General features: G+C 44.3%; 2 protein-coding genes across 2 annotated transcripts; one reads left to right on the forward strand and one right to left on the reverse strand.

Annotated features, from left to right (window-relative positions):
* The first annotated feature begins 307 nt into the window (after window positions 1-307).
* epn2 (epsin 2) lies at window positions 308-14276 on the forward strand. The gene is made up of 9 exons (XM_030089695.1): window positions 308-826; window positions 1681-1835; window positions 6573-6685; window positions 6896-7000; window positions 7348-7486; window positions 7954-8106; window positions 8480-8572; window positions 10588-10818; window positions 11357-14276. Exons 1-9 carry the CDS (start codon window positions 399-401, stop codon window positions 11677-11679), a joined length of 1740 nt encoding a protein of 579 aa, XP_029945555.1. The 5' UTR covers window positions 308-398; the 3' UTR covers window positions 11680-14276.
* Window positions 14277-14952: 676 nt separating this feature from the next.
* b9d1 (B9 protein domain 1) lies at window positions 14953-18159 on the reverse strand. Its single transcript, XM_030089696.1, has 7 exons — window positions 17910-18159; window positions 17721-17789; window positions 17039-17150; window positions 16854-16950; window positions 16551-16613; window positions 15785-15852; window positions 14953-15248 (listed from the first exon to the last, which is right to left on the reverse strand). The coding sequence occupies exons 1-7, from the start codon at window positions 17970-17972 to the stop codon at window positions 15091-15093; spliced, it is 630 nt and encodes a 209-aa protein (XP_029945556.1). The 5' UTR covers window positions 17973-18159; the 3' UTR covers window positions 14953-15090.
* Between the last annotated feature and the right edge of the window lie 5432 nt (window positions 18160-23591).

Here is a 23591-nt window from a genome sequence, read left to right on the forward strand (position 1 = left end):
TTCAGTCTAATGTTGATCGCTCCAGTCCCAGCATTCCTTCCCCTGGATGCCTTTTTTCTGACCTTCTGTTATTTGTGTGTTTCTCCCAGGTGATGGCGTGGTCATGTGCACTGCCTGCACTGTGTGTGTGGAGATGGTTTTAACAGACACAGACCTGGAGGACTCAGGAACACTGCACTGGCCTGAAGAAGTCTCATAAACAAACGCACACACACACAAGCCAGACGGACATTCGCAACACTGCTGCGCTGTGAGAAAGGACACTGACACGCACAGACACACAACATAAGCTTCGCCTGAAGCTCACACACCTTTTCACCCAAACACTTTTGGTTTCCTCACTCCTCTCCTGTGTGAGAGTGTATATTTGATTTGTCTGTCCCACCAACACCGTCACCATGCCAAGCACCATCCGCCGGCAGATGAAGAACATGGTCAACAACTACTCTGACGCAGAGAAGAAGGTCAGAGAGGCCACCTCCAATGACCCCTGGGGCCCGTCGTCCTCGCTCATGTCCGAGATCGCTGATCTGACTTACAACGTGGTGGCCTTCAGCGAAATCATGAACATGATCTGGAAACGTCTCAACGACCACGGCAAGAACTGGCGCCACGTCTACAAGGCGCTCACCCTACTGGACTACCTGATCAAGACGGGCTCGGAGCGCGTGGCGCTGCAGTGCAAAGAGAACATCTTCGCCATCCAGACACTGAAGGACTTTCAGTACATCGACCGAGACGGAAAAGACCAGGGCATCAACGTCAGAGAGAAGAGCAAGCAGCTAGTGATACTTCTCAAGGATGAGGACCGTCTGAAAGGAGAAAGGTGAGTCTGTTATTGATGCTGTACGACAAGTCTTTTCCAAAGACCCGTATACCAAGTGATACCGACTCTGTGAGGTTAGATATAGTGTTACTCTGTGATCCCAAGCTGTGCTCTAAAAGTTCAGCCATCTCCCGTACAGCCAGTGTTTCTGATTTGTTGTGATTGAAACACCCTCCAGACTGAATGCGGTTTTGATTCTGTCTATGAAGGTGACTCCTGAGCTGTACTGTCCACTTAAACTATAATCATACTTTTCGTGCTGTGAATTTGCATTTTGTTGGCATTCAGTTGTTGGTCTTCAATGCTTTTGTCCTGCACTTTACTACTGCACATGACGAACTCTATGGCAAAGGGAACATTAAAACAAACAAAACAAACAAAAAAAAAAAACACCATAAGTGGAGTCTTGTTGAAGCCTTCTTCTTGTGTTTCACATCTGTTGATTTTAACAATTGTTTTCCCACCTTTCTGTAATGCTGTGCAGCTCAGGTTTGCATGAATTTCATACGTCTGTGTTTTAATAAAATGCTGACACACCAAATTTAGGAACATGTGATGAAGATGGAACAATAACCAGTTCACTTATAAACACATCTTGCTTTCTGTAACGGTATTTCATGATAGTAATGAAAGTTAGGGCAGTCGGTAGTAAGTAAATTACATGAACCGACTCAAGGGAATAGCTTCATAATTTGTTCCAATGCATGTTTAACTGTAATCCAGCGTTCTTTTAATTGAAACAATATGAAATGGTAACAGGGATGTTACTCTTAGTCCCCTTGCACCTAATGCTAGCAAAAAAGATTTTTGACTTGGACACAGGACCGTTCATAGGGTTTTTTTTGTTTCAATAGGTCTCAAGCTTTGAAGACCAAAGAGCGTATGGCCCAGGTGTCTACAGGGAGCACTCAGATGGGCTTTGGCCGAGGCTCATCCCAGCCCAACCTCTCCACTTCTTACAGCGAAGAGTATGGGAGATCAGAGGGCTCGCCCGCCTCCTACCACGGCTGTAAGTATTTCCTTTGGATGTATACATGCGTGTGTTTAAGTAATTGTTCCTTGTTCATTGTAATGGAGTATAAGCCATTGTTGATATTGTGTCCCAGTTGGTGTAACTTTGGCCTACATCCTGAAACTCGCCCCTCCCCCCCCTTTTTGAGTCTGGCTCGTATGCCTGGTGTAGGGCTGCATTCCTCAGCTCTCCCACACACACACACACACACACACACACACACACACACACACACACACACACACACACACACACACACACACAGAAGAGGAAGGATAGTCGCCCCCAATCATCTTTTATCCTCATGACATAGGAATCTGCTCTGCTTTCCAGTGATACACTCATTTCTCTCGAGACGGAGTGACAGTGACAGTCAGAAAAGCAGAGTAGATGTCAGCAGATGAAACTGTCAGCTGCTTTTGGTGTTTCAAAACTCAGATCCAAGCTGCAGGTCTGCACGGACGTGAATAAATATATATAATAAGGTGGCTGTTTCATATGTTGCAGTGTTTAGTGAGGAGGAATTTTTCCTCTGGGGTTTTTTGAATAAAAAAAAAAAAATCGTACCACTGACATTAAAACGGCATTTAAAAGTGTTGGAAGAGTGATGGAGTGAAAGTCAGGAAATGGGGTTGTAAAGAAGATTAAGAATAGTCAAAAAAAAAAAAAGTGAGAGAGTGAAACTTGGCCTCTTTTGCTTTTACACTCTGACCCCCAGGTCTTTGTACACAGCAGGATGATTCTGTGTGTGTGTGTGTGTGTGTCTGTGCATTCGTATAGTGTCACGCATATGGTTTCAGCCCGTGTGAATCTTTACGTGGAGCACAGACTGTGCTGCTCATGGCTGCCTCTGTGGCTCGCATTCCGACGTGTACGTTATGTTTGAGAGCGTCCCGGAGGCGGAAGCTCCAGCAGCTGAGTCATCGGCGGAGCAAACCCATGAAGAGGCCGGCCAATGGGAACCGAGCTGAGCTATCGCAGTGGGAAGTTGCCAGGGGGGATTTTTTGGATTCCAGTCAAAGTGTTGTTGGCCAGAGAGCGTGAATGAATGAATGAATGAATATGTGCAGGTGTAGATTCAACCAGTTCTCGAACTTTCTGAAACTGCTGACTTTGGTTTACCACAAGCAGTGCGTCCTCTTGAGAGCAAAAATCCACGAGTCATGTTTCTAGCTGAAGTGTTAAAAACTGATCATGTTTTCATTTCCTTTAAGGGTTTTGGCATGTTGGTTAAATTTGCAATCTGACTCTTTATGCAAACCCAACAATCCACCATGACCTTTGAAAGGCTGGAGTTTAATGCTTCTTCCTCATTTTTGGCTTAAAGAAATGAAACTCCGTAAAGTCCGTTTTTGAGATGTACATTATACAAAGAACAGTGTGACAACCAGTTTCTCAGGCTAATTTTTCCATTTTCATAAATAATTCATGACTGATAATTTTTGAATGACCCCTTGGGGTGTCGGTTACCCCAATTTCAGAAACACAGTATGAAAGCAGGCATTTGTGTGAAAGTGATTAGATTTAAGACCGTAATGTCCCGAACAATGATCAACTACTATTCAAAACAGGGTTTATATGTAGTTCTGTCCTCTTTAGTGTCACCTTTTTTGTTTATTTTTTAAGATCTGATGCACTTCATTGGTACACAGATATGAACTACAAACTTCAGTTTCGCAGTTTTAATGCTCAATTCTGTGTGAACATATGCTGTGCAACTAATTCTCAAGTGTAAATATATATAACTCAAATAAATATATATAAATCAATATAACTCAAATTGAAAAACCGTAGCGGTTTATCACTGTGAAAAATATTGTCAGCTCACACTGGGGATGTGATCACAAAACTTAAGAAAGCCGTGATTCCAGTCAGTATTTTAGTCACGTTAGTCATTATATTAATCACTACATCACACGATGTTCAGCCCTCGAACAGACTGTTAGAGTAAAATTAATGATGCGGAGTTCATGTCAGGAGCAACTTGGGTTTTCAGTTGTCTTGTCTGTAGAACTGTCAACATTCTAACTGTAAGATGCGCCTCAAGCGTCTATTGAACTCCCCAAGAGGCCCGCGTTTGCACATGTAAAGCCCACACTGAAAGGATTTGTAACATCACATGTAAAAGAAAATTGGTTTTGTTTTTATCCATTCACCATTCGAAACAATTCTGCTTGTAAACGATATGATGAAACAGTGAGAATTTACTGAATTCATAAGATTAAAAATTCAGACGGAACTAGGGCACGTTTCTACAGTTGATAATTGTTGGAGAGAAACAGGAGTGATCTAGAACATCAAGTTTTTTAAGTTGTTTCCTGCGTGCAGGCAGCCGTGTCTGTGAAGAAATTTGGATCATCCATATATGGTTCATTCCCACGGTCGTAGGCAAGAAGCTGGTGTGTATTTTGAACTTGAGTTTGACTCATGGTTTGTTTTTTTGTCTTCTTGACTTTGCCTCTACTAAGTGTTGCATACTTTACATTTTGTGCCAGCCTTTTTTTTTTTTTTTTTTTTTTTTTTTTGAAGATTCAGGAGTTGGGAAACCCACTTTCGCTTTGCATTTGCTAAATATAAAGAACCTTCTGATAAATGCCTAAAGAAGAGCCATGTTAAAATGTATTGATGATAACTTGTACAATACGTTGCCAAGTATAACCTTAAAACTCCTAATGTGAGACAACCTGTACCTGGTCACTTTTCACAGGTTTGACAAGGAACAAGGAAACACAGCAGAGGGAGGAGACTCCAAGATCTGGGCTGCATTTTCAAAGACAGAATTAATTGTTGTAAAAGTTTAGAATAGTTTTCATTAAGAAGGAACTGCAATCGGCTTGCACTGTGAGATTAACTGTTCTTGTCATGTGCAAATGATCCCACATCCAGCTCTACAAAGAAACTGATCAGTATTGAAGATGGATTTTTTTTTTTTTAGCTGTAAAACTGTTATCGAAGTATCAATATTTGCGATGAACACATCGCTAAAACACAGACTGAACTGTGTAAATTATTTGACCATGCACCCAGCATTCATGCAGAAATTCAAATTTACAGCATTTAAATGAATGTGCAGCCTTTCTTCAGGTACTGGTTTAAACAAGTCAATTTATGTCAATATCTTTGATATGGCCAAGATCATTCTTATCTCTTGCATCAACCAGTCGTACTTGACACCCCTTTTTTTCCCCCTCAAAACACACAAATGTGGTGTCCTAACATAAGAAACAAACACCCTAAAGCTCCAACAGGCTAAAGCAATCTGCTGTCCTGTGTACATGGGCTCTGATTGGACCACAAACCAGGTTAGACCACGTCCTCCGATCCAGTATCATTTTATTCAGATAGTCGTCTGATTAGACTGATCCTGTTTACACGAGGGGCTTTTAATCAGACTGCTTATGGTCCATGTAACCACAGCTGTTAGCACCTCATTCTGCAGCATTTCATGCTGGATGTTAGTTTGTCACCATCAAATTTGGAACCCGTTTTAAAACGAGGTTGTAAGCTTGATCAGATGATGTTTGAGAGTGTTGTTCACAGCCACACTTATAGACAATCTATTAGAACTACGCGGTTGACTGTTAAAGGAAATGTATCATTTCCTCATAATGGAAACAGATGATGTGACTAACTTACAGTTAAAACCTGATGATGTGGCACGCGGCGCTAAAAATACCTTCATGGAGCAGGAAGACGTTAGTCAGAACTTTCAAAGCCGTTTGTGTCAAATGAGAATGAAAAACAGAATCGCTCTTTTTACTGCTTCGTATTTGCGTCGGTGTCGTCACGTGACATCCCCCGATGCCAGCGTTCATCTCATTCAGCACAACAATGCAACGTCATGGATGACACATGCTGTGAATGTGTTCTCATGATAAGTATGTTTGGGAAGTCGTCTCGTCTGATCTGCATTTGCAGCCAAGCCAACAATGTTAATGCAGTTCTTCATCACTTTAATGTGATTTTACATTTCACATTTCTACAGTGCAGATTGTCAGATTTTTAAAAAAAAAAACGACCTCCTTGCAGATGAATCATCATGTCGGAAATGATAAATGAAAGCAGAATAAAACATTTTGTTTGCCCACCCACAACATTCACACAGAACCGATGCAAGGAGAAAGAATCACATTCTATAGAGACACACGTCAAAACAATGACGGCTGATGTGGCAGTTCCCATGGAAACAACGCTCAGCCCTTCCACGCTGAAAAGCACACACACTCCCACTCTGAATTACTGACAATGTAGACTACCTTTATGAGTGGCTGTACATGTAACGCCTCCTTCTGACCAGATGGTTCGTGTGTGTGTGTTTGTTTGCCACGTGTGATGTCTGCGTTTTCCGCGCTGCCACATGGCCCCGGCCTAATCCAATAAGCTGAGTGGACCTCCCAACCCTCTCAGGCTTGCCGAAGACTTATAATAGCTCAGCCTCACACATACAAAGATACTGTCCTTTATAGCCCATCTCAGCAGTATTGTAAGACCTACCTGTGAAGTGTAACGCCACGTGACTGGAGGAGTTATTTGCCCTCGAATTTTTTGTGCAAATTTTTTTTTCAACCTGCTCCCAAGAAAATGTTTTAGCTAGTAACACTTTGCATATTCTCTGAAGTTGTTCTGTTACTTCAAGTTCTACAGTGTTGTATGAAAACACACACACACACAAGTCCATAGACTTATACCGATATTAACATGTTCTTGACTGTGTGTGTGTGTGTGTGTATGCAGCAACATCTCCCAATGCGGGCTCAGAGCTGGAGCAGGCCAGACCTCAGACCAGTGGAGAGGAAGAGCTTCAGCTGCAACTCGCCCTGGCCATGAGCAGAGAAGCTGCAGAGCAGGTACACACAGAAACACACAGCCACAAACAACTGGATCAGTGTTCATTCTCACTTACAAAAAAAAAAATACGTTCACTAGCGGTTAATCCTTCACTGTTGGGTGAATGGGAATTCAAATGATGGAACAAAACTATCTTTAATGAGGTCAGGCATTGTGGAAATGAGAGATGTCATATATGAGCTGCTAATGCCTCTGCTGTTTGTCTCTAGGAGGAGCGCATACGCAGAGGAGACGATCTGCGACTACAGATGGCCTTGGAGGAGAGCAAGAAGGAAGGCCCAGGGTCGGCTAAACTGCCCAAGAAGAAGAGAGAGGTAAAAAGTGACTCAGCTCCTCCATAATCACAGACACGCTCCTGAAATAGCCTCGCTGCTCCTTATCCTCGTTTTGTTCCTGACCCTATCTGCTCCTTCAGGAGCAGTCATGACGCCACTAACTGGCAGCCGGCTGTCCGGCTCACGCGTCGTTATTCTGCCTGAACGAGCTCCAGTTTGAGGGCACGCAGAGTGGAAATGTTCTGAAATTACAGTTGCCCGGCTCGAGCTCATGTTTGTCTCGGCAAACAAGACTTTCTGCTGTGATGAATAATATTTTCCCTCTTGGTCTGTACTGATGTGAACATTCTGTCCGTTTCTTATGTTGTTTTCTTCTAACTTTGAAGCCACAGTCATCTCTGATGGATCTGATGGATGTCCCTGAGCCCAGTCCCAGCGTTGACCCCTGGGGGGCGGGGGCTGGGGCCGGAGCCGGAGCCGGAGCCGGAGCTGCTGCTGCTTCAGCAGACCCATGGCAGTCTTACGGTACACACACACACACACTCTCACTGATGCACTGTAAAAGGAAGCAGCACCATCACATGATATCTCCGTAATGACTGTCATCACCGAGGCTCGGTTTGCTGCAGCCGTGAAAGAGATCTGGTCTCTCCACCTGCAGCGTGACTGCGCCGCACTGTGACTCTTTGTTAAATAGGAATGCAGCTCCACTGGCCCAGCAGCATTACTGCTCTGAGAGCAGGATAGGCGGAAGTGTTAACAGGAAGATACTGTGAAGAAAATCGGTATGGAGGGCTGGGAATGTGAGGAGGGAGGCCTACGAACTGAGACGTTTAATGATTAGAGCTTGATTAAACAGCAAGAGACACGTTTTGGGTTGAAATTTGGAAAGGTTTGGGACTAATCTCATCAGTAGATCAAAGTGAAACATATTTTTCTTACAAGTTTGTGAATTTACCTGCCACCAGTCACAACTTTAGCCCATTTTACAGGGTCTGTACCTAAGCCTGCAGCCCCGGTGGACCCATGGGGCGCCCCTCCTTCTGTCCCACCATTGAAGAGTAGTGATCCCTGGGCGCCCGGCTCCACTCCTGCCTCCGACCCCTGGAGCTCTGCAGCGGCCCGTCCCAAGACTTCCAACACAGGTGAGTACCGGGGAGAGAACCCACTTTTACCGCGGCGTTCATTACATTCACCCACACAGTACCTCCAACTCAGAGTATTCATGACAGACAATACTTTTGTTGCCTGCTGGCGCTGGAGTCTCTTATAGAGATTATTTAACACACACTACCCCGTGTTTACACCCATCTGCATGTTTTTAGTCGCTGTTTGTGTTCATTTGTATCCATATTCAGTCATGCGCCTGTTGTGTGTTCCCACCTGTCTTTATGTGTATTCATCGTTTGTTTTTGTGATTTTTTTTTTTTTTTTTTTTTTTTTTTGTCAACTCTCTGTGCACTGTTTGTCTGTGTGCGTGTGTGTATGTGTGTGTGCATATGCAATGTCTCCTTCCAGGTAGCTTTGACCTGTTCACTGCATCCAATGGTACGTCCAAAGAAGACTTCTCAGAGTTTGACAGCCTGCGCTCTTCCTCCTCTGTCCCCACTGGTACTCACCCTGTCTTTGTCTCTCTAATGACATGGAGTCCGTGTTATTTTTTTCCCCCCTCGGTGTCTGTTTCTGCAGGGCGCAGACACACACATATGTCTTGTCTTTAATTGTAAATGTCACCAGGCCTGAGCAAAGAATTAATTTGGAGAGATTGACTCGAAGCTGCAAATGTGATTATTATATTTAGCCGCCACTGAAGATAAACAGGTCTTTGCTCATGTCTGGTTTCAGTGTCACTGTGGTGTGATCTGACGCAACTTGTAAGTCCATTATTGAACCAATGTCTTTCACTGTGTGAAAACACACTCCCATCTTCTGCAGGTACTTGTAAAAATCTTGCTTGGTGCTTCTCAATCAAACCCGGTTCAGGTCTGTGCCAGAAAGAGTTCCAGGAAACGTTTTGGCACAGATCTGAGTCTCTCTGTAATCTCTGCGTGTGGGAAGCATGGCATCGGTGCCCGACCATAACTCCAGCTTAACTCAAACACAACGCTGATACGGTCAAGGACCCAGAGGACACGACCTCTGCGGAGTCGTAGAACCTGAATCTGTCTGAAATCTTCTAGATTTGTTGTTATACCCATCTGAACCAGAAAACTCAGCTACGTCCTTGTTCCTGGTCCATGAAAGCAGTATTCTCGTGTGTGTATGTGTGTGTATGTGCGCGGGAGGGTTGCTGGTATGCTGAGTGTGTGTGTGTGTGTTCATGTGCGAGTGCATTAATGAATGTCTCCTCTGACTGCTTCCGCAACAACCAGCCAGGCTGTCTGCCTCTGATGTCCTCTCTTAATAGTGTCCTCTGACCATTTTATTGCATCAACACAGTTTTATTTTGCAGTAATTGGGAATGTGGGTGGTCGAGTGCACGTGGTGTGAGTGACTGGCTCGCAGACTGTCCAAAATCAATAAGTGGACAGAATGAATAGGCCATAATAAAACTATATGTAATTTTTTTTCTCCTCAAAATACAGTTTTTTTTACTATCCAAGACCCATAGTCATCATAGCTGTTTGAGACGGTGTGCAGCGCTTCACTGTTTCTATATTTCTTTGTTTTCTATTACAGCCTCATTCCAAAATTGAAAACATTCTGCACACAATATGACATAATGATGTGAAAAATGTTTTTTTTTTTTTTTTTTTAATGTTTCCCTCAAGTCTCTGACGCCAGAAGCTTGTCACGCCTGTCTTTTGGCAGTTTGGTCCATTCTCTTTTCTGCCCCTCTCAAGTTCATCCGTTTTAATGGGAAGCGTCGGTGAGCAGCAATTTTTAGATCTAACAAGAGATCCCAGTCTGGACTCTGGCTGAGCCGCTCAAGGACCTTCACAATGTTGTCCTGAAGTTGTCCCATCTTTGACCAGAGAATATTGTTTCTCGTGGTCTGAGAGTCTTCCAGACGGGCTGTCGTCATGTGCCTCTTCATCAGGAGTGTCTTCCGTCTGGCCACACCGTACAGGCCTGATTGGTGGATTGCCTCTTGTCTTTCCGGAAGGTTCTCCTCTAATCGCAGGAATGCTGGTACTCTGACAGAGCGGCCAGCCGGGTCTTGGTCGCTTCCCTCACTCAGGCCTCATTTCAGACAGCCGGTCTGCTCTGGGAAGAGTTCCGTTGTTTTCCAGTTTGTTCCATTTATAGATGACGGAGGTCGCTGTGCTCAGCTGGACCTTCAAAGTAGTAAAAAAAAAAAGACCCTTCACCACTTTTATCTCCCTGAAGTCTTCAAATAATTCCCTCATCACGTCACGTTTTGTAAATGCAGTTTCTTAGTTTTTATCCTAAATTGAAAAAAAAAAAAAAATCTTTTTCACATTCTGGTTTTGGGAAATTGTGTGTAGAATTCTGAAAATTCATTTAATCCATTTCAGAAAAGCACTAACAGCAAAATGTGGGAAAAATAAAGCACTGTCTAATTTCTGCGTGCTCTGTAATCCCGAGATTGTTACCTTTTATAAAAAAAAAAAAAAAAAAAGTGAGTCTGAACTACAGCTGTTGCTCCTGCTCTCCCTCTTCAGGCGATGGAGGCATAGCGTCCTCCGTCCCCTCCCAAGTCAGCCTGGCGAGCAGCGGCAGCCTGGACCTGTTCGACCCCCTGCCCACCTCCACATCGTCTGTCACCACACTCCCAACCAGGAAAACTCCAGAGTCCTTCCTGGGGCCCAACGCCGCCCTGGTCAACCTGGACTCCCTGGTGACCAAACCGGCTCAGCCTGCGCCGGTGGTCAACCCGTTCCTGGCTTCAACAGGTGAGGACTTGTTTCTGGATATTCCATCCTTATTCTGCGTGTTCATGGTTTGTTAGATGGGAAAGGTAAACGACTTTTATATCTGCGCTCCAGACAGGCTTTTTAAAGAAAGTAAGCACAGCCGCTAATTTGCAGTGATTAGATAAGATGGCGAGAGTGCTCCGTAAGCCACAGGAAGCATGTTCCAACACATGCAGGCTTGAAGTTCCAGCAAGCGGCACTTAAGGACGGTTTGATGCCGAGTCAGAGATGGAGAGCCCACATATCCCGTCCTCTCTTTGATCTGTTATTGGAAATTGACATTTTAAGTATATTTTTATGCTTTAAAACTTCCAAACCTGGTACTAATATAAAATGAAACTGACCAAAACCATTAAAAATATCCAGTAAATCTGCTTTAACTGGGTTTGAATCCCAGAGCATTCTGGGTAGGAACTAGCCAGGTCTGTGCAGCCAGCCAGTCATTCCTGCCTCAGGTTGAGTCTGCTGAGGGTCTCTGCTGATCTGTGACGCTTCTTTCTGGGCCTTGTTTACCCAGGCGGCTCTGCTCCAGCGCCCCACGCCAACCCCTTCCAAGTGAGCCAGCCAGCGCCGCCGACCCTCAACCAGATGCGCGTCAGCCCGATGCCCTCCGGCTTCGCCTCCATGGCCGAGCCCATGTCGGTGCCCGCTCAGCCCATGGCCATGGTCCCCCTGGCCGGGATGACCCCCATGGGTCACTCCATGCCCGGGATGGGGGTGGGCGGGGTGGGGCCCGGCGCGGGGATCCCGGCCTCCATGTCCATGCCCCAGCCCCTGATGAGCATGCCCCCCCAGGCCGGGGCGCAGCCCGCCGGGACCACCAACCCTTTCCTCTTGTGAGACCGCTCACAGCCTCAACTCTGGCTCCGATAAGGCTTCAAATGAACAAAGAGAAGTCTTATCCCATTTACCTGTTTATAACCGAGTCCTAGCCGGGTTCCTGTACCGTACCACACCCTGCCCCCCCCACCCCCCCACCCCCAGCCCCCCCACCCCCTTCCTCCTCCTCCTCCTCTCTATGCTACAAGCTGCCTCGTCCTGTGTGTCCCAAACTGATCTGACCACAAACAGTTTGCATCTGTCCACAGACTTTGTGAGAGTAGCAGTGGTGTTTACAAGTTTTTCCACTGATTGAGGACAGGGCCCCGCCGTGCCCCCCACCACCACCACCACCACCACCCCCCCCCACCCCATCACTCGCCCGCTCTCCCTCACCTCTCCTGTTAGGACCTGCTCCCTTCCTCTTCTGCGGTGGAGTGACAGGAGAGTCTGACTGTACTAATGCCAGGATCTTATCTCTTCAGTAGAGCTAATCTTTTATAAGCCCTGTCAGCTGGTGTGTGAGTGTGTGTGCGCGCGCACGCGCGTTTGTGTGTGTGCACATCTCAGTACTTTTACACTGTGTATATTCCAGTGAGTTTTACTTACACACACTGGAGTAAGGATGAGAAATGGTCAGATGTGTTTATACTCTGTGTACGTGTGAGTGAGCATGTTACAAAGCAGGAATTTTGCACAATTATTTTTCTTTTCTTTTTTTTTTTTCTTTCTTTCTTTCTGCGACTGTTGGGCTCACCTTTACACCTTAGATTAGGGACGCCGCTAAAACAAAACCGACTGGGATGACACACACACACACACACACACTGCCTCGGCCCTTGGTACCACTCAGTCACAGCTCTTGTCTGGTTCACACCACCACACACACACACACACACACTCTGAACTCTGACCTGAACGGGTCACAGGATGAACAGTGGACGCTTCTCAGAGGAGATGAATGCCCCGAAGGGCTAAAAAGATGAGAACTTTTAGTTTTTTTTTGTTTTTTTTTTTGTTTTGTTTTTTTAAGCAGGTGAACTGTTCCTGCTCGGATCCGTGTTATTCGTCCTGTTGCTTTTCGAGGAAAAGACCAGAACTGTGACGGCGTCAGTGTTTTGTTACGGGGATGCGGTGAGGCTTCAGGGGCGTTTCTTTCAAGTTTGTTTCTAGGGTCAAAGGGATGAGGGAGGGGTGTGTGTGTGTGTGTGTGTGTGAGAGAGAAGTTTGCATGAGTTACATTTAACTTCCAAGTGTACTTTAACAAGCAGGCTCCCCCCTTTTCTCTCTAGTTAGTGGAAAATTGACTTGTGTAACTCAAAGCAGCAACGTTTAGGCAGACGCAGCCTTAAATGTGTGTGTGTGTGTGTGTGTGTGTGTGTGTGTTTGCGGCCGTACGTCAGCAGGTGATGAGCCTGCAGAGAAAGTTTAAAGGGCACATCAGCCACTCAGCATTGTGAAGAGTTTACCGTCGACTGGATTTGCCGTGGTTAATCTATCCCCAAGAACATTACCGAGCCAACACACACACTCACTCACACACACACACACACACACACTCTTTTCTCCAACACGGGCTGTTCCAGCATCAGTGTGTTAGCACAGGGAATCCCTCATGTCTTTATTTTGTCAGTTACTTTCTGTGTATTTACTCATTAGATGTAAATCCATAGCCAAGCCTCTGAGTCCTAGTTAAGCCATGTGTCATTTTGTTTTGTTTTTTTTTTCTTTCTCACCCTATGGGTAGGCTTTGTATTTCTCTTCTCTTAGAAGCACAACTGTTACCAAAGTCATACGACTGTGATTTCTGAGGACGCCGTGCTCGGGAGTGTTTTCAGCCGAGGCCCACACTTGTCAGTTTTTCTCCCCCGTTTCTGGTGATGGGAGACTCCCTTTTCCTCAAATCTTTTATATTTCAGAGCCGTTTTACAGTTTTGTTCCGAGTTTGTATAAGAAAGTGTTACTTTTGGTGAAAAATCAGCACATTTCCAAGTTTTGAGTTGAGGAGCTTCACATGAGATGAAATCGTTTCCTGTTCCAGTCACTGTCTTCACTTCACTGCCAATTGTTGTTACTGTGGAAGGCTTGTTGTTTTACTGGTATTGCGATGGCTGGCGCCCCCTTGTGGTCTGTAGTGGTATGATAGCTACACCGCAGGACCGTGGAGATTTCCATTGAACAGACCTTCAGTTACTCTCAGGCAAAAGGAGGGGCAGCTCCAGCAGTGTGTTTGAATTTTTTTTTTTTTTTTTTTTTTTTGAGGGTGGTGGTGTTTTTTTTTTTTTTTTTTTTTTTAAGCTTGGGGTCCCGAATGAATGAATGAATGAACGAATGGATGTGACACTTTGCAGACCAGCAAACATTTTTAATCTCTACTACATATATGCAAAAAAAATTGGAGTAGGAAAAGTGGGTTGAAACATAAAAGAAAAGAAAAAAAAAAAAGATACGACTTTTAACGCTTGACATTGTTTGGCGAAGGTAGATTTTGCTAACGGAGTCTTTTGTTTAAAGAAACGCTACTACGATACTCTAGCTGAGACGTGTCACTTACTCACCGGCCTTTACTTCACTGTGGCCTGACCTTAAACTCTCCTCCAGCGGTTGTTGGGGGGGGGGTGAAAAAGTGGAAAAGAGCAGTGAAAGAAGCCTCTACTGGACACTTGTTCCCGATCAGTCTCACGGTCGTGGCGGTCGCGGTGCGGTGAGGTGAAAAAGTGGCCTGTGTGTAGCGAGCTCCTCGGTGTTACTGTACTCACTATGCTTTTATCAAGAGGACTAACTCACCTTACGAGCTGTCTGTCTTTATTATGCACACACAGCCTCCTTTTATTCTTTTTAATGTCTGTCTAGTTACCCTTCTCATAGTATTGGGAGCAGGCTGCTTTTTTTTTTTTTTTTTTTTTTTTTTTTTATTGGATACGTGCTCAACCCGTTGGCATTATAACTGTATAATATAATTTATCATTTGTACTATTGTAACATACTGTTCTTCTGTACACCTTATTATTCTGTGTAATGGGTTTTTTTTTTTTTTTTGTAGGAAAAGTCATTGTGGTATTTTAACGACATCTAAAACGAACGCAGCGAGCCGCAAACAGTCGGAGGAGGACAACTGTAGCTGCATTGGTTAAAATAAATGTGTATCACCTCAGCTCTGTAAACCAGGCGTCCGTGTTCTTCTTTTGGTTCAGATCGTATTTAAATCAAACTAAATCTTTTGGTCTCTTTACTGACCCCGTGTGGAATGAGCAGCAAAGATGGAAGTCCGAGCAAAGAGTTTGATAAGTCACATTTATTTTTTTTTTTTTTAAAAAAAAGGTAAGAAAAAAAATGAGTAGAACTTGAAAATTCAGGACTATCGAAAATAGATCAGTGGCTTTACAGTGGGGATGTAAACAAAAAGTTTTTTGTTTTTGAGAGGACAAGCTCCTAATGGTTGCAGGGCTGTTCTTCAGTGGACCAGCTGGATGTGGCAGACGGTGCGTTCAGGGGCATCGACGGTCCGGTGTCGTAACCCATTTTCTTCAGGTCTTTAGTCATGATGTGGAAGGAGACCGTGACGAAGCCCTGGGAGCGAACTCTGGTCACTGCAACGGGAGAACCACACGGTGGAACGTCACACTGATTCCCTGACCAGGATAATACTGAAACACTTTTTATATTTTGATGTTAAAATGATGCCCAAACAGAGCAGCTGTCTGGATGATGGAGAGTGATGTTTGTTTTTGCTCTGAGCTGATGATACAGTTTGCTCTTCATTTGTCAGAAGCTGCTCTGCTGTCGGTTGGCCTGCACGTGGTTGTCAATGACAAACGGAGAATTTACAACACAAATACTCCAAAGCTGCTTAGGTTTTGTTTTTCTACTGTGTTCATTCCTGACAGGATCGCTGGTATTTTGAGGTTTTGTGTCAGCACAGAATAAGACTGGGTGATGATTACTGTAAATAATAACTGAGTCCACACACATTTTTCTCTTTGCTGTTTAAAACAGCCTGTGTATTTTTTTCATCTATTAATTAACGGTACTTCTTTACATGATGCACTCAATCTGAGCAGATTTAGCTGCTTCTTTGTAATTGCAAAATGCAGAAAATATGTCTGGGAAAACATGCAGCACAGACCTTCTCGGCCTTCGCCTTGGGCCACCACTTTGGGGTCCGTGTACTCGGGTCGCCGTCCCAGCAACCAGCTGAGCAAGAGAAGAGAGACATGTTCAGACACTCAAAGTAAAAAAAAAAAAAGTAACTGATCTCCTTTGACACAGTGTTTGAGATGAATGTTTCAGAGACAGTTTCATTGTATTTCCCTTCCTGTCTGATCAGGCCTTTGCATTAAATTAGCTTCATTTCCAGATCATCAATTAAGGTTAAGTGTTATCATGAAGCCTGAAGGGATCATTAGACTCTGAGAGTTTTAACCTTTCCCTGAGAAGGTCTCAGACAACACATGTAAATCTGAACAAACCAGAATAAAAGCCTGTGAATTGTATCTGATTTCCCTGAGGTGCCCAACCGTCTGCAGAAAACTGAGCCACGAGTCGCTGTTCTCAGTTCCTGATATGCTGCTGAAGCTCCAGCAGCCTGTTGTGTTGTCAGGAGAGCAAATGAACTGTGAATACCTTTGAGCGTGTGTCTTCCCGTGCACAGTGCACTGATAACAGCAGCTGACAAACAACACACAGTAATTCCCTCACAATAGAGGCGCAAAGCTGGAGCTTCTGTCAGAGTCCCACAAACACACGCAGAACTGTAAATATGTGATAACGCTCTGAGACTGACTGCAGGCACGGCTCATCAGCCACACAGCTGCTGACACACGCACACACACACACACGCACACACACACACACACACACACACACACACACACACACGCCTCTCTACTCACCCTGTGAACTTCTGAAGTCTCCATGTGGGCTCAGGAACAAACATTGGGATGACTCTTGTATGCCTGAGGAGAAAAAGGGAGATTTTTTTTTTTTAGGATTTAGGTGGTAAAAGATACAGAATGGAGAAGTTTTATCATTAGACTACATGAAAAATGTCACGCAAAACCAAAGCTGTTCAGTAACATAAAGCCTATTATGACTCAAACGAGAGGAATGTAATATCTCTACATAATAATACAATGTTTATCCAAACAGATCATCCATCAAATAATCCAAGCTGTCAAGGCAGGAGTTCTACTGACTGTCCGGGTGCGAAGGGGACATGTGTCGCTCCGTAGCCTCTGACCACATCATTGCCAAACACATCTGGGCCGTACACACTCACAACAAGCTGAGGCCCTGGAAAAATAAACACAACATTTGGAATCAGTGCCAGTTCAGCTTTTTCTCCAACATGTAATCACCAAAAGATTTGTAAAACATTTACATCCAGATGGATTTGTGCTCTTAAATGTCGTCTCCAGCGGGAAGTTCCAGATTAACTTGTGTGAAGACTGACTGCTTTTACAGGTAATCTGAGTGATGCCTTCCTCCAAACCCTGGAAGGGAAAAAATAAACAAGATGAAATAAACAGACTCAGTACAGGGAAATAACACAGATACAATTTTCCATCCTTTTAAGAAATTATGCTTAAGTATAATTACTGTGACACTGGTGTAATAAGCTACTTACCTGTAAAAATCGACATTAAATGTACATTTTTCAGGGAAATTAAATAAAATAATAAAGTAATGTAATCAAATGCAAGATTATTTCAAATTGTGAGTGTAGCCAGTAGTGATTTATGCACCTGAACACAGACAGAACATTAGATTAGATTAGATGTGCAAAATGTAAAAAGTGTTAATGTTATGAAGCTTTTCTTCGACAATCAAACAGAGTTAAAGCTTTTCTGCTTCTCCCTCATGACTTGCTTCCCCGTGTTTGAATAGTATTAGTTTTAGCTTTATCAGAAGTGCGTGTTCCATGAAGGAAGGATACTTTCTCATTCTTATTCATACTGAATTAATTATTCTGGTTTGACTCGGAGTGTGTGTGTGTGTGTGTGTGTGTGTGTGTGTGTGTGTGTGTGTGTGTGTGTGTGTGTGTGTGTGTGATGGATACTCACCGTGGTAGGAGCCCAGTCGTGGCCGTAGACAAAAGAATATTTGCAGTACAAGTTGTCATACTCAGGAAACTGAAATACAAAAAACATTCATCCATAAATGCGAGTGTGCATTAAATATGAGGTGTTTGTAGCTCGAGTGTAGCTAATGCTAGCTGTAAAATGACGCTAAAACGCATAAATACTGCTTACATTGGCTCCTTCGATTTGTCCGTTCACTGTGAGGAGGAACACGGTCGGTTTGCTTGTCGCCATTATGGCCGGGTGGGATAAAGTCTGAATTCAAATAGTTTATTTCTTTATATTCACTTGAGAACCTGCTAAAGCTACATTGAGCGAAATCCTGCCCGTTGCCAGGGCGACGCTTGCTCCTCCCTACGGCGGCCTGCTTGATCCAAAAAAGCCGAGAGCGCGGAAGCTCTGCTGCAATTTTTACAACGTCCACGAGGTGGCGGAAGTGTGCCAAATAACTCGACCTACATTTCTTCAAACAGCCTTTTTTAGGCATGAACAAATAACCTTTTTTTGGTAGTTATTTGTACATTTTTTCTTTAATTTGGTTTGATGTGGGCCATGATTTCAAGTTGTTTTTTTCTATTTTTTAAATGTTTTTAATGTTTTTAATGTTTTTTTCAGTGTTTGTTTCTTGCTAAAAGAAATACTAAGTGCACTTGCTGGTAAGCTTGAAAAAAATCTGTAGTAAGGGGAATAAGCAGGTACTCTAGTGCTGAAGATGGATCACAGAAATATGAAATAAAGGATGCTATGGAGCAAGAGATTTCATGGATGTTGTGAGATGGATACAGACGAGTGGTGTAACAATAGAGGAGACAAGTAGCAGGGTGAGATGCAGGGAGATGCTCCACTGTGGCTACACCTGATGAAAAGGAAGAACTTTCATATCTACTTAAGCATTGCATTATCACAGTTAGAAACGTTTAAAGTCCCCTTTAAAATTGTTATGCCCAATTTTCTTTTGCATCAAATCGGGTACAGTTCATTCAATCAAGAGTGGGAAAGTCTCTTTTGATCAAATTGCCCGAAAACTTTGAGGAACTTCTTTGAAATTTCTTAGACGATCACTCGAGTTCCACCCACAGAAACTCAATAATGCCCACTGCAGAGAAGGAGGGTATAGACGCGGCGGGCATTCACAATGACAGCTTACTGCTTCTTTGTGTCCCTCTGAGTCCACAAGACTTGGATGAGCCTGTGAGACTGTGTCCTCTGATCCTCTTAGCTGGATCCGCTATAAGGAGCTCCTACAGCACGGTATGTTTCTCAGGAATTTGAAATCGGTTTTGTGAAATGAAGTGAGGACACCGGCAGTTGTCAAGAATAAAATGCAATAACTTCCTATTGGACGAGAACTGAATTTATTAAATTCGAATAGATTATATAAAGACAATCCTTTTTTTTTTAAACATCCAGACATCGACTGATGAGAAGACCTTTTGGTTGGGATAATTTTAAGTCATGACAAAGGCTGGAACCGAGGTCACATGAACACTTTATCCAACAACAAGCCGGCGGAAAAGCTGTCATACAGAAAACGGTGGTAATTGAGGGTCAAGAGCGACGTTTCCTCCATCGTTCTCTCGCATTGAGGAGCTCACACTTTGCACTCAAATGGCACACAGGCCAGAGAAACGGAGCAATTACTAGGCTGCATTGTCATTAGTTTCCTTTATTCATGTAATTAACTATTTGGGTTTTAATGTGGACAATCAGCTGTTTCTATCGACTCTGCACACACACACACACACACACACACACACACACACACACACACACTGCTCCCTCCCCTCACCTCTGGCTCTCTGACTATCTGATGGGCTTCTGTGCATCCTGCTGTCAGAACCGCCGCCCCCCCCCGGAGGCTCTGACCTTTATCACTGCCCAAACAGCAGCTCTCTTTCCCTCCACCGGCCCGTCACGTCTCCGCTCGTCCCCTTTGCTCAAACTCAGCCGGCCTTTTCTTTTTCTTTTTTTTCTTTCTTTGGCCTTTCTGTCCATTCTTCAACCCTTTTTTCTCTTTCTATGAAGAAGTGGAGGAAGTAATGACTTGCTGGGAGCTGACAGATATCAAACGCGAGTCCCAAGAGTCACCAACACATACGCTCCCTTTTGCCCCAACTTCCATCTCCCCCTCCACCTATCATCCCATTTCACCTTGATACAACAGCAGCGTGTTTCCTTTCTTCCACTTTGTCTGTAATTCCCGTACACTGGTCCCGTGTTTCTGTCTGTCTTCCTCCAACTTTATTCCTGTTTCTCCTAACTTCAGCTCCCTTTCTGACCCTGTTTTGTTCCTCCTCCACCTCCCTTTTCAAATGCCTGATTTAGAGTAGCAGTTTTAAGAGGCGGCCCATGTAAAGTAGTTGTGACTGTGCTTGGTCCAGTCGAGTCACTTCTCATATAAGGCATCAAACATGATCAGTTTTTAGCATACGTACTTCCACTCTGTAAAATCTTCTTCTAAACAATCCCTGCCCATATTGTTTTAGTGACTAAATTTTCAATTCTACAGACTGGACATGATTTAGAAAGAGGTTAGCACTGTAATGCAACAGCGTCTTCATCTCCAGTTTGCATGTTCTTGCTGTGCTTACATACCTTTTCCTGTTTAGTGACTTGGAGGCTGTTGATTTGCAGTGATGCACGAGCGATTGAGCGTCTCTCTGTGTCAGACCTGTAACAGACCGCTGACCTGGGACCGCCCCCGTGACCTTACTGTGGATAAAGCAGGTAGAAGATGGATGAACGGTTGGATTTAGAAAGGCACCCTCCTATTTATATAGCTGACAGTGCACATCTCAACCAAACCCCAAGCCCCAAAGTGGATGACCTTGTCTGCACAGCTTAGAGACAAGATTTTGTTAAGGCACGGGTCTAGGAAAGGCTAAAAAAAAAAAAAAAGTTCTCTGCAATGTGGGCTCCCAGGAACAAGGTGACCCTCATATTTCTTCTCTTGAAGACATCGGGAACAACTGGGACAGTTCTTCCATTTGGTTATTTATTGAGTCAGAGCTAAGTAACGGTAACCACGAAAATATAAATCACCACTTTAAGATCCTGTGGAGAAATAAGAGAAACTTCAGTGAGGATGATTGTTGCATTTCTGGAGCAAAGATACCAAAACAAAAGCTTTTTTCTCTGTGAAATTTGTTAAAATCTGTATGGAGTTTGCAAAACAAAGTCACTAAAGAATTTCTTGACTGTAATAAATAATATCTTCCCTGATAAGACCAGGATTGAACTATCTGGACTCTGGAGAAACACAATGGGACACTCATTATTCATCGAATACTATGGAAACTGCTGTGTTCAGTGCAAATGGGCCTCAACTGAGCAGTAAAAAACATTCTAAATACACATGTCAGTGTAAGATTGTTCTTTTTAATTATTTAAAAATGTGTTGCATCCAGCTTTCAGCCCTACTTTGTTAGACTCAGGTTCATGGGGAAGGCTGCAGTCAAGGAAGTCATGAACAGAGACACGGACACTCCGACTGACACACATTTACACCTACGGGCAATTTATTCTCACCAATTAACCTAACAATCATGTGTTTGTATTGTCGGAAGAAACCGGAGTATCAGGAGAAAACCCACACATGGACTGGGAGAAGATGAAAATTGCTCCCAAAACAGAACAGGAGTGATTCGGCTGTGAGGCCTGACTTCTCCAAGCAGCCTGAAGTTTGGTATTATTGGATAATGTGGGATTTTAGCAACATTAACTACATGTTTCCTTTCCTATAGATACCTTTCGGGAGGAAAATACTGTTTCACTGAAGTGCTCTTTGCAGGTATCAACTGGGTGAGCATGATTCATCCAAAACCGGGGTGGAAAATAGAAAAAACAAAGGAAGAGCAGAACCGGACAGCAGCAGAGAGGTATGCAGAGAAACGCTAGACTCTTGTTTTGGCTTCCACGCAGAAACACTCACCATATACGGTCTTCTCTTTACCTGTCACAAGCTGTTATGTATGACAAGCACGACCCCGTGAGTCATGTTTATCCAGTGTTCAGATGGGTTCACGCACAAAAAAGTATACACGGAATCGGCGTCGAGGAGTGAGACGCGCTGACGGAGGTTAATGTTTCACGCCGTGACTAATGGTTTCTGACCGCCGGTTCGGCGGCTGGGCTCCTCGGAGGAAACCGGCACATTTCACCTGCTGCCCAACCGCCTGCGGGAGGAGCGAGTACGACATGTGGGCGGACGAGAAGCAGAGCCAGCGACAGAGGAAATGACACGAACCTGACGGGAACGACAGCGAGGATACAGCAGGAGTGAAGGAGGCAGCGGCCGAGAGATAAAGACAGGGAGGGAACAAACACAGAAAACAGGAGGGAAAATATTGAGAAGAGCAGTGACAAAGCAGAGGAAGAAACTGTTAACCAGTCGTTTTTCTTTGATTCCTGGAGGCCCTGATTGTCTGTGATCCGCCCACTCAGGTGTTTCCCCTCGGTTTGCCACAGAGCACCTCTTCTCAGGACTGCGTGGGGGTGTGCACCGGTCGTGCTTGACATCCTTCTCACTGCTCTGTGAGTTGTGTTGCACCTGTTTGAAGGAGACAGCTCACACATTCCTACAGGCCTTTTTTTTTTTTTCTCAGGACAGATTTCGGCTTGTCGGAGTCAAAAAACACAGGAGCTTCTGCCAGCGACTCTCTTCAATCCCATGAAGCTGCATGCAGGATCTGAGGACTCCGCTCAACGGAGAATTCTAACAGCGATCAGCTTCCTTTAAACACAGCTGTGACATTTCAAGATAGCCTCCACGAAAATAAAGACATTTTGCAATGTTAGTCACAGTTGCCCCTCAGAGATCTTGTGTAACACGAAGCAGAGACCCGCGAACAAGACAGTCGGCCAGATTGAGGATGTGAAACCTTTTAAAAATCAGTGGCAGGCTCAGCTTTGACATGTGAAGCATCCTTACCTTTTCTGTCTTTTGGACTGCCACTGCTCACCTAGGGAGTATTTCACTTTGTGCTGGCATTAAAATGAAGACAGGTGATGTAATAATCAAAGTAGATGACTAGATTAGGCTGCAAATGAAATAACGCGGTTTAGAAGTTAGCGGAGTTCATTTCCTTTGCCAATATCGCCTCAGACTGCCAACAGATTGTGTGACATTGTCTCTTTATTCAGGAGATATTAATCATTTCGACATCAGCTCTTCTAACTACCTGTGTAATGAAACCTGCAGCAGTGGATGCATTCTGCCTGTCAAGGAGAAAAACCTCCAAACTGTCCGCTCACATCCGTATTCAGTCTAATGAGCTGCTCCTGCAGCCTCCTCTCCCTCTCTCTCTCTCTCTCTCACTCACGTGTAGGAAATGTTTTGCGAGCGTGCGGCTGGCCCAGTTATAATTCTGTACTCCTTCTGAGAGAGGCACCCAAACTCCACGTCATATCTCCGAGCTCCCTCCCTCCCTCATGCTACCCCGGCACCTCTCGGCCATAAAGAGCCTCTCGGTGCGGGATCTGTCCGCTCTGTTTAGGCCTCAAGGCTTCTTCTTGAATTGTTGCGCGCATTAGATCAGGTGCTCACTGAGCAGATTTCACTCTCACTTGAGTCAGCCGTTATAATATCCGAGCAGCAATATGTAGCTCCGGCCGGCGACCTGTGAACTCACACGATAAAACAAGGAGAGCAGCGCAGGTCTGTCAGAGGATAAACATATCAAAATGCCACTGCGGCACCTCTGATACTCAGTTATTAAAACATTAAATCTTGGAGGGAAACGGTGCTGAAAGAGGCCAGAGCTGGTTTGGAAATCGTAAGGGAAGCACTCACAGAGCATTTGTAGCATCCAAATTCAGATTTTTTACGTTTGCTTAAAAAACACTGAATTATTT

Source organism: Salarias fasciatus, chromosome 4 (assembly GCF_902148845.1).
Source record: "Salarias fasciatus chromosome 4, fSalaFa1.1, whole genome shotgun sequence".
NCBI classification, from domain to species: domain Eukaryota; kingdom Metazoa; phylum Chordata; class Actinopteri; order Blenniiformes; family Blenniidae; genus Salarias; species Salarias fasciatus.